This window comes from Cornus florida, unplaced genomic scaffold (assembly GCF_030987335.1).
Source record: "Cornus florida cultivar Cherokee Brave unplaced genomic scaffold, ASM3098733v1 CherokeeBrave_3.0.0_Hap2_Chr07, whole genome shotgun sequence".
Taxonomy (NCBI): Eukaryota; Viridiplantae; Streptophyta; class Magnoliopsida; order Cornales; family Cornaceae; genus Cornus; species Cornus florida.
The window spans coordinates 43,260,384-43,272,448 of NW_026775577.1; the positions used below are offsets into that span (position 1 = coordinate 43,260,384).

A 12,065-nucleotide genomic window follows, 5' to 3' on the forward strand; every position below is an offset into this window, starting at 1 on the left:
TCGGAGATGTGAAATGGCAAGTCTAATCTTCGTGTACCCATCTTCAACCTGTAACATCCTAAATGTCCTCGAGATTTGATTTACCCATTGGATCGCCTTCAAGGAATCTGATTCACCCATAAAAAAATGAGGCTTTGACTCTATGAAGCCAAGCAAAATAGTCCAAGCCCTATCCTTAGTAACATCTCCCGTCAACTCGTACTCGTCATTCACCATGTCTACATTCTACAATAACATAAGAGCGAATGATTAATCACACACATTGAATTAATTACTCAACCCAAACACCAACACCATTCCATGACACCAAAACCACTAAACTGTCAAAACAGACAAAAAGGCTCTTCGCCATGCAAACCTTGCAAAACAAATCCCTTTTACCCAAGGAAGAAGTCCTAAATGACAAAGACGTGTCTAAGAATACTATGGACTCCAAGAGGCAATGCCGTAGCATTAATCTCACCCAACCGAGCATGAACAATGCACAAAATCAAAATGAGATATGCAATAAGTATAAGGATAATAAGATCATACACATCACATAGAAAATTCTTAAGACAATACACTTTACTAAACTACATCTCCTGCTCTCACTACAATCAGGTTAAGCATGTAGAATACATTCATTTATACATATCGGCACACTAAACATTCAGCTTATAACATGGCAACAGAACTACATACTTATACAAGTAGCAAACAATCCACATACGACACATGCTCAGTCACCTAGCAAGTAAATAAAAATCAAAACAAACTGCGTAAGTAGTAACTAGCATGCTCATAACCTAACATAAGGTTGACATACACACTTAACACTTAATCATGCACAACAGCTAGCATACATCATAGATCATGCTTAATACTGTAATGTTTTCGATTTTTATCATTTTCCATTTTCTGGAATTTCCTGATTTTTTTCAAGGGTATTTTCGTCCTTATTTTGTTTTGTGTGCTAGATGCTGTGGGGTGTGCTGGATATATCCGAGTATTTGTTGGGATATTTTCTTGAGTTCATGACTCTTGGAAATGCAATGGTTGCCATTTCGGCATTTTCCCATTCTTCGGGTCGGGAGGTCCCAAGTGGGACACGTTTCCCGAGTTGTTGAGTACGGGGACTATGTTTCGGGTCCATTGAATTTCACACATCATTATTTGATGCATTTTATATGTTTATGTGCTTGTACATGTATTATGGTGGGTTTAGTGTATGTACATTATATATATTAATGTGCTTGTACATATATTGTGGTGGGTTTAGTGTATGTACATTATATATATTGAAGTTAAAAGATAATTTTTTTTTAAAACAAGTGGGACCCACCATTTCAGTAGGCCATCACAAAAGGCCTAATGGTCATATGCAGACCATCAACTATCTCTCTCTACGTGAATCTCTCTCTCTCTCCCTTTTATTTTATTTTATTTTACGAGTACTGGCGATCGACTCCTACCAAATGCTTGTTACACCTCGGAGCTGTGAAATGGCAAGTTTAATCTTCGTGTACCCATCTTCAACCTGTAACATCCTAAATGTCCTCGAGATTTGATTTACCCATTGGATCGCCTTCAAGGAATCTGATTCACCCATAAACACAGGAGGCTTTAACTCTATGAAGCCAAGCAAAACAGTACAAACACTATCCTTAGTAACATCTCCCGTCAACTCGTACTCGTCATTCGCCATGTCTACACTCTACAATAACACAAGAGCGAATGATTAATCACACACATCGAATTAATTACTCAACTCAAACACCAACACCATTTCATGACACCAAAACCACTAAACTGTCAAAACAGACAGAGAGGCTCCTCGCCATGGAAACCTTGCAAAACAAATCCCTTTTACCCAAGGAAGAAGTCCTAAATGATAAAGACGTGTCTAAGAATACTATAGACTCTACGAGGCAATGCCTTAGCATTAATCTCACCCAACCGAGCATGAACAATGCACAAAATCAAAATGAGATACGCAATAAGTATAAGGCTACTAAGATCATACACATCACATAGAAAATTCTTAAGACAATACACTTTACTAAACTACATCTCCTGTTCTCACTACAATCAGGTTAAGCACGTAGAATACATTCATTTATGCATATCGGCACACTAAACATTCAGATTATAACTTGGCAACAGAACTACATACTTATACAAGTAGCAAACAATCCACATACGACACATGCTCAGTCACTTAGCAAGTAGATAAAAATCAAAACAAAATGCGTAAGTAGTAACTAGCATACTCATAACCTAACATAAGGTTGACATATACGCTTAACACTTAATCATGCACAACAGCTAGCATACATCATAGATCTTGCTTAATACTGTAATGTTTTCAATTTTTATCATTTTCTATTTTCTAGAATTTCCTGATTTTTTTCAAGGGTATTTTCGTCCTTGTCTCGTTTTGTGTGCCAGACTTTGTGGGTTGTGCTGGATATGTTCGAGTATTGGTTGGGACATTTTCTTGAGTTTAGGACTCTTGAAAATGCAATGGTTGCCATTTCGGCATTTTTCCGTTTTTCAGGTCGGGAGGTACCAAGTGGGACACGTTTCGAGAGTTGTTGAGTACGGGGACTATGTTTCGGGTCCATTGAATTTCACACATCAATATTTGATGTATTTTATGTGGTTATGTGCTTGTACATGTATAGTGGTGGGTTTAGTGTATGTACATTATATATATTAATATGCTTGTACATGTATTATGGTGGGTTTAGTGTATGTACATTATATATATTAAAGTTAAAAGATAATTTTTTTTTTTTAAAACAAGTGGGACCCACCATTTCATTAGGCCATCACAAAAGGCCTAATGGTTATATGCAGACCATCAGCTATCTCTCTCTGCGTGAATCTCTCTCTCTCTCCCTTTTATTTTATTTTATTTTATTTTTTTTCGTTTATGCCTCATTTTTCTCTTCCATTTTTGGCCAATCGGTTAGGATTTTGGTCTTAGTTCCTTGACGAAAAATGTTCCCCTCATTGTTCTTTATCAGACGGTCAAATGATATAATTTTTAGAAGAGCGGTGATTATTTAACGAATTTTTGAAGTTTTTAGTTCTAAGATTTCGGAGGGAGTTTTGGGCTACTGGGAGTCAGATTTTGGAGGCATGCCTTTGGAACAGTAGAATCTCCTCATCATCAGTTATGTTCCCACAGAACATATTTATGTTCCGCCGCCATTAACCGACGTTGACTTCCGTTGACCGGCATTGACTGCGTTGACCAGCGTGGACCTTTCCGACCGGGGATGCATTTTGGCTACTTTTGAGGTAGGGATGTCTAAACCACTAAGTTTTGACTTTAGTTGAGTTCGTATACTTGAATTCTTTATAAACATGCTTAAAACGATAAATTTCAGAAAAAAAATTGAATGCCAATTATGTGCTGACGTGCTTATGCGACTATATATACTCTAGATGATATTAATTGTGTATGTATATATGTGCTTAGTTGCAAAGTTGTTTAATGAACATGCCTTGCATTGGATTTGTTTCTTGAGATTACATATCTATGATGATGAGTATGTATGGCTAAACTGATAAAGTGCAGGCATGTTTATATCGCTTTCATTCGTGCATGATTCCATTTATGGCATGGGCATGGTTTGGGAAAAGTGAGGTTGAAATGATTCTTTTTAAAGAAATGTGTTTGGAAAGGATTGTGAGGAAATGATTTAGAAATGAACCAGATTTTGTGAGTCCGGGGCTAGCTTGATCTAGAGGGAGCGCGGCCCGGTGTAGGGTATGAAAAATTTGATGCTAGGCCCTTTAACAGTTGCCAGGCTTTTCCAGAATTGAAACCGGGATAGCTATCAATCTCGCTTCAGTAATGTCAGTTAGCAGATTTTTGAAAAGTGAGTGTTGGGTCGGTATAGACCAAGTTTTGGGTGAAATGCATCACACTTCATATCATGTGTATGATTTTGAAGAATTGTGATATGTGACTTCGTGTATTGATTGTTATGTTATAAATGTTGTACGGACTCCAATGACATAACCCCGGCTTCTTTTCTATTCTCGTTCTTTGGTTGTTGGCTCAAATGAGTCCAAAATGGACGTATGACTTGTATCCATGGACTTAGACGTCGCTACCATTCTACTTGTATTTGTGAGTTTTCTGTGATGTTAGTGATATGATATACTATGAGTCTTGGGATGATGTATATATTTTATGCATTGACATAGGAAAGGATAGTAATGCCTTCGATGACCTCGGGTTCGGGTAAGGACCCAGTAAACGATTCGGGCCCCCGAGCTCGGGTTGTTATAAATATGGTATCTGAGCGTTAAGTTCGAATACCTTTCGGACGATGAGTAGTGGCTTGCCTAGAGGGGTAGAACGTTAACCTGTGTTGATTACGTGTTTATGTTTATGTGCTTACTATTTTATGAAGCTTACTTACTTACTACTTGCTTATATGTTTACGGTTTTGAAGGCATGCCTATTTGCTAAGTGCTTAGAGGTTTAAATGTCAGTATATGTAAATGAAGTGTATACGTGATCTGAAAACATGTTAATTAAAATCTGGTGCATGCAAGAAGAGGTGAGAAATATTGTGGAGAAGGCTTGGGAGATTGCTCGGGAAGGTAATCCATTTCATATTCTTTAATAGAAATTAAGGTCTATCAAAACTGCAATTAAAGATTGGAGTAAGAAAATGGGATGTATGTCTGATCAAATCAAGGTTGCAAAGGATAATTTATATAAAATTCAAATGGAAATGCTGCTTCAACCAGTTAACCAAGAGTCTATAAATTCAGAAAGGGAAGCTTCTAGTCATCGACAACATGTGCTTGACATTGAAGAGATTATGTGGGCTCAAAAATCAAGAGTTAAATGGATCAAGGAAAGGGACAGGTGTACAGCTTTTTTCCACAACATTGTCAAACAAAGAAGGGGGCAAAATACTATTACTCAAGTTGAGAATGTGGATGGGGAAGTTTCTTCTGATCCGTCTACCATTAAAGAATGGTTGGTCCAATTTTATTCTAATTTTTATAATCATATAAGGGGGCATATTGCAAGAGGACATGCCTGCTAGGAAAAGCTTATCTCAAGAGGAAAGTTATGTTTTGGATAGTGGTATTTCAGTTGAGGAAATCAAGGGAGTGGTCATGGGATTCAGTTCAGACAAAGCTCCACGACTAGTTGGTTTTCTAGCTAGGTTCTTTCAAAAATATTGGAGTGTGGTTGGGGCTAATGTGTTAAAAGTTGTGCTATTCTTTTTCAACAATAAAAATTTCCTCAAGGTATTAATTCCACATTCCTTGCCCTGATTCCTAAGTTGAATCATGGTGATAAAATTATAAATTATAAACCTATTGCTTTATGCAATTTGGTTTATAAGATCATTGCCAAAATTCTGGCCAATAGATTAAGTGAAGTGTTACCCAATTTAATTGGTCAAGAACAGGTTGCTTTCATTAAAAATAGGAGATTACATGACAATATCTTATTGGTCTCTGACTTAGTGAAGGATTTTGGAAAGAAATTTGGTGAAGCTAACATGACTTTGAAAGTTGATTTAAAGAAGGCTTATGATTCAGTTGAGTGGGTATTCATTTTAAGCAGATTGAAGGCTCATGGATTTAGTAATTAGTGGATCAATTGGATTCAAGCTTGCATTACTACTCCAAAATTTTCTATTATGAGCAATGGTATACCAGGTTATTTTTCTGCTACCAGAGGAATTAGACTGGGTTGCCCATTATCTTCTTTATTATTTGTTTTTGTTACTGAATACTTTAATACATTAATGGATCAATGCATTGATAATGGGAGGATAAAGCTTCGTAAATCAGTGGTTAGTACTGGCTTACAAATTTCTTATGTGTTTTATGTTGATGACCTTTTAATGGTGGTCAAAGCTGAATTACCAACTGCAAAAGCAATTTCAGAAGTTTTCAGAAAATTCAATGAAGTAACTGGTCTACATGTTAGTCAAAAGAAGAGTTCTATTATCTTTTCTAAGACAGTGAGATGCAAAAGAAGATTAGCAGCTATTCTCCAATTTCAAATTGAAAACTTTCTTTTCAAATACCTTGGCCTTCCTCTGTCAAATCATAAATTAAGGACTGGAGACTTCAGTAGTTTGCTGCACAAAGTAAATGCTAGATTAAATCATTGGAATACTTTCAATCTATCTTTGGCTAGAAGGGTGGAATTTATTAAATCAATCCTTTACTCTTACTTGTATCATTGGTTATTTGGTTTCAAAGTTCCTTGGGGGATAAAAAACTAGTTGGAGAAGAGGTTTAAAAAATTTCTCTGAAGTGGCAAATAAGATTTGAAGAAAATGTCTCAATTAAAATGGAGTTCAGTTACTGTTCCTATGGCAGAAGGGGGTTTCAATATCAGAAAAATCAAAGACATTGATCTTGCTGCAAAAGTCACTTTATGTTGGGATTTCCTACAGAAAAAGGATAAATTGTGGATACAATGGCTTCAGGCTATTTATTTAAAAAGGTCTTCATTTTGGAATGTGATTGGAAGGGTTGGAGATTCACCAATTTGGAAGCAAATGCTTGAAGCAAGATAGATTGTGTTAGATAACAATGATTTCAAAATGGGGAATGGTTTGAATTTTAAGTTATTAACTGGTCTTTGGTGTTATAATCAGGCATTGATTCAAAGGTTTGGTGCTACAATGTTCAGACGAATTGATAGAGAAGACACTATGGCTAATTTTATTACAGATGGAAACTGGTGTATTCCTGCACATTACAATGCTGAGGTGAGGAATGGTATTCACAGAATTTCTTTGAATACTGGTAGTGACAGAATATCTTGGCAGTATGGAAGATTTTCTTTAAAATCTGTATGGAATGTGTGTAGAGTCAAAAAGCAGAAAGTTAAATGGAGTCGATTGTGTTGGACTGGTTGCAGACCAAGAGTTTCAGTGGGAGTTAGTATCATACTTTATAATAAAAATTTCTCCTTTGTGAATTTGCAGAAAAGAGGACTTACATTAACAGCTATCTGTCATAATTGTTTTGATAATGCAGACACCAATGATCATCTGTTCTGCAAGTGTGTGCATGCCAAGGAAATTTGGAATAGATTGTTCAACCTGCTTCAGTTACAGTGGCTGAGAGTTAATACTTTAGATGACATTATAAATTGGTTTGTGGTACAAACCAGTGCACACAATACCAAATATAAGTTTATGTGTGCACTTTTTGCTGCTACAATATGGAAGATTTTGATTATGAGAAATTTAACTCTGTATAATGTGTCTAAGGATGATACTGAATATGAGGTTCAAGCTATAGTTTAGGATGTGCTTGCATATCTCAGTGTTACACATTAGGATCAGATAACTATTTTTTCATTATAGTGGAACTCAATTTGTAGTGCTGTGCAATTGGTTATGTGTTCAGTTTAGCCGGTTTATTTGGATTGGATTGACAAGATCTATGCTCCTAGTATGCTTTGTCACAAGAAATTTCAAGTGCAGCAATTAGTCTTCTTAATGGGCTGGAAGTCTGTTTAAATTTTGTTTACTGTGATAGGTTAATTGATTTAGTCCATTATTGTTTTGTTTTATTAGAGGTTTAAATCTCATATTTGTAATTATACAACATGTTATATATATATATATATATAAAGATGACAATGATGAACGGGATGTTTATTTTCACATGATGATTTAATGGACTCGTTGTTTAAATTGATGGGATAGGACACAGTCATGTCAAGGTATATGTTCCGGTTATTATATACATATGTTTACATGTATAAGAGTATATGATCGAACACAAAATGGTTGTTAGTATAGTAGATTACTTGTCGCGGCATAGATGGTTGTGTGGGTTTTAACCTGAGTAGGCAAGGAGCTCGATTGCTCCAAGGTTGTTTGGGTACCGGTTCTTATTAAACAAGTGGCTTGGACTTCTAACTCGTGGATTGAGCTATTCAGTATGTAGTCATTTTGATCTTCTTATTGCATTTTGTGTGGTGCTTCGAGCATGACTCTAGAATGGGTTTGTATTTCATGGTACGATGTCTATGTTGTATGTGAATTTCATGCATCAGCGTATGGGTTCTTGTGACTGTGGAGGTCAGGTGTTCGAGTGAGAGTTTTATGGGAGAAAGGTATGACCTTAGGGGGTTAGTGATTGTGACTTGGGCCACGGTTTGGTGCAGAGGTTCTTTTTTGAACTGGTTGTAGTAGGTGTGACAGAGGTTGCTTGAGTCATAAGTGTAATCTCTGGGTTATAAAGGTGTATTTCGGGTATTCTGGTATGGTCTAAAGACGTGTGTTGATTCTGACTGTCGTGGGGACTTGTTGGACTCTGTAGGTTTAGGGTAACGTTTGACCAATTGAGGGATGTGGATCATTTTGTGGTCTTGTAAGAGTCTGTTTGCAGGGTTACACGATAAGACAGGTAGTATGGGGTCATTGAAGTGCTTGGTCGTTTACGAATGAAGTGATAAATGATGGGTACTGTGTAACCAAATGGATTGTGTTTTAGAATTTAGAAGCTATGGACTGGGGTTATATTTCATTTATGTCTGGGGTATCAGGAGATAGTGTTGGTTGTTTGAGTATCAGAAAAGGTATACTGATGATAAGAATGACTAGGACGAGGGTGATCCTGTAGGTGTAGCTGGTGGCCCCATTTGACTTTTGTTGGGGCCAAGGGTGTTCTGAGGAACAATGAAGAAGAGAGATAATGATGTTGATACTATGGCGTAAGGTTTCTTTGGTTGAGTACGTAAATTATCTTGGGAAGAATGGTTGGAGTAGTCGATTAAGTGTTGGTGACTGATTGTGTTGTAGATGGTTTAAGGAGACAATTGGATGTTAAACATTCTGTCTTTTGTGTTTATTCCTTTTCTTTAGGATCTGTCGGCATAGCATTGTCATGTAAGGGTTCTATCCTAATGGTATGTAGTGGTTGTTGTAGGGAGTATTAAGAGTGAGGCATACTCTCTTGTTGTGATAGTGTTATCATAGGGATGCTTGAGGGGAGATCACTTGGCGGTAGCTTATTGAGTCGGTGAGACGTGAGTTTGAGTTGTCATTCGAGGATGATGGTAGTAGAGGTGTTATGGCGTGATGTTTAGTACTAAAGAGCAGAATGGTTTCAGGTATGATCCGAGGATGGATTAGAGATTGTGAGTTATTTGTTATGCGTTGTCAGGTAGGTGATAGGGTTGTACGCTAATTGAGACGATTGTGGACTGTTTAGCCTTTTAGAGCCAGTGAGAATGATGTTGCCAGATAGGCACCCTTTTCTTTTGGCGAGTCAGTGGGTTATTGTGACTAAGATCATGGGCCTTGTGTACACGGTGATCGAGGCAATATCGTCTGGGAAGGTAGAGATGGAATGAGTGGTAAAGTGTCATTTTATGGCTTAGAGGTTATCATTGGGAGTGACTGATTCTAGGTAGAACGGGATGCGTTGTCAACGTACTGTGATTGTCCCTAGTGTTAGTATGTTGTGAGCATTGGTGCTCTTTTCTAATGGTTGTGCTACGAGCTGTATCCTAGTACTTGACGAATGGGTGGTATGGATCTGATTGGTTTTGACTAGCATAAGTATCGCAGTGTAGCGTATGTGAGGTTCTGGTGTTGATAGTGTATGACGGTCCATTAGTGGCGAGATCGCCTAGATTTTAGTTTATAGCTCCGTACGGGTATCTAGTTGGTTATTCTCCTTGTGTGTAAGGAGTTTAATTCATCTCAGGTGAGATTGGGTATCCAGAGTTGGACAATTGGTGAGCAGCGTGTGACAAGGTGTCAGGTGCATTCAGGTGCAAGTCGTCAGTCTCTTGTGAGAGCGGGGTTCGTTACCCTTTCCATTTGTTCTAGTCCTGATAAGGACGTCGTTTGTCGTAAGTCTTGTTCTCTATTTAGGAGTTATGCGCGTTCGTGGATGGACAGACCTATCTGCGGTTTGTTATGCGGTTAGAGTTCACCGGTAAAGGTTTGGTTGTATTAGTCAACTCACTCCCACAGAGGGAGGTGGAGTCCTAGGTTTTAATAGTGCTTGTTCTGAGAGTGGTCTTGACCGGTGGCGTGTGAGGCATGAGTTGCCGAATATGGATTATGTGTTTCTGGTGTCTAGTACTAGTGGTGATGGATAGGGGATGTGTCGTGAACTGTAAGTTCGAGGATGATTAGGCAATGTGATGTGAGTCATGTACTCGAATGTTTTTATAGACGTTTGATTCAAGCTGTGTCTTGAGGACAAGTGTTGGTGTTGTTTGAGTGCTAAGCAACTAGAGATGTGAATGTGAGGTTCCGTTGAGGAATAATGGGAATGATTAATTTTGGTTTTGAGATCTTAGGCATGAGATAGTTGTATTGTGTGTTTTAATGAGGTGAGAATTGAATCAAATGATATTAGGGAGTTGTTCAAATGGTATGGGTATTATGAAGAAATCGGAGAGGTTTTATGCGAGTCGATGATTGTGGTATTTGGTGTCGTATTACTTTTAGCTTGTTATGGTTGTGTGATTGAAGTATGATTAGGATTTTTAGAGCAGATATGTGATTGTATTGTTGTTGAGGTTACGTAGAGCAATAGATTGATAGTGAGTGGATCTCATGGTTGTCTTGTGGACTATGTGAGATTGTGTTTGAGGTTTGGACCAAAGGACAAGAATGACATCTGTGTTGAGACCGAATCAATGATGAGAATGGCTTGGCCAACCATTTCTCTTAAATTAGTCCCTCTTTAGCACGATGTCGAGTCAAAAGTCAATGATTGTTTTGATTTGTCAGGGACAGTGAGAGCATGGTATTGTACGTTGTGTTGATGTGACTGTGTGGATTCAGATGATTTATCTCAGGTGACGAGGTGTGTTAGGTAGGATCAAGTTTTCGATGAAGGGTTATGGTGTGACCATTTGATTATTAACGATCTTGTTTTAAGGATTTGTATCCAGGGTATAGGATAGTACATTTTATTGATCGGGTGACTCATAATTATGTGATCGTTGGGAGATCTGTCGCTTAGTCATTTTGAGGTTTTTAAGTATGATGATTGCCGTATAATGCGGCTAGTAGTCACTGGTGTGGATACGTGTTGGTGTGGTTATTCGTTAGTTAGCGAGTGCTTGGTCTGACGGGGATGTGTGGATTTAGGTTTAAGCTTGATTGTGTGAGATGGACAGGGTTTCTTGTCGAGCGTTTTGTGTATCCTTTAAAGGGTGGGTCTAGATTGGATGTTGTCATGTTCAGTGGTCTTGTGACTATTCTCCTTTTGGGTTTCAAGGCCTTGCGTAGCAGTGTTAAATGGACTGGTGTCGATTTTGAGTCAGATGTAGAATCCAATTGGTCTTATGTTCTGATGTTGTGAGTGATGAGTACCCTCATAAGGTAATGAGCATTGCATTTTAGTGGTAGTGGTGTGTGATTGCATGTTGACATCCGGTGTTAAAGGCAATAAGGTTGGCGGACCCATAGTTTTGTGATCTTGTGAGGTATTTCTCGAGGGGGTGTATGGCTGTGGGTCTCCTTCTTTAAGGAGGATAGATTTCGGGGACGAAATCTTTTAAGGAGGGTAGAATGTAATATTTTCGATTTTTGTCATTTTTTATTTTCTGGAATCACCTGATTTTTTCAAGGGTATTTTCATCCCTGTCTCGTTTTGCATGCCGAACGCTGTGGGGTATGCTAGATATGCCCGAGTACTAGTTGTGATGTTTCATTGAGTTCAGGAGTCTTGGAAATGCAATGGTTGCCGTTTCGGTATTTTTTCATTTTTCAGGCTAGGAGGTCCTAGGCGGGACACGTTTCCGGAATTGTTGAGTACAGGAACTATGTTTCGGGTTCATTGCATGTCACACATCATTATTTGATGCATTTTATGTGGTTATATGCTTGTACATGTATTGTGGTGGGTTTAGTGTATGTACATTATATATATTAAAGTTAAAAGATATTTAAAAGAAACAAAGCAAGTGAGACCCACCATTTCATTAGGCCATCACAAAAGTCCTAATGGTCATATGCAGACCATCAGCTCTCTCCTCTGTGTGAATTTCTCTCTCCCCCTTTTATTTTATTTTTTCTTTTTCTTTTATGTCTCATTTT

At 37.9% G+C, this 12,065-nt stretch overlaps 1 protein-coding gene across 1 annotated transcript; it reads left to right on the top strand.

Moving 5' to 3' along the window:
* Nucleotides 1–4,676: 4,676 nt before the first annotated feature.
* Nucleotides 4,677–5,618, top strand: LOC132316630 (uncharacterized). Its single transcript, XM_059815105.1, has 3 exons — nt 4,677–4,878; nt 5,030–5,268; nt 5,367–5,618. Exons 1-3 carry the CDS (start codon nt 4,677–4,679, stop codon nt 5,616–5,618), a joined length of 693 nt encoding a protein of 230 aa, XP_059671088.1.
* Nucleotides 5,619–12,065: the final 6,447 nt, after the last annotated feature.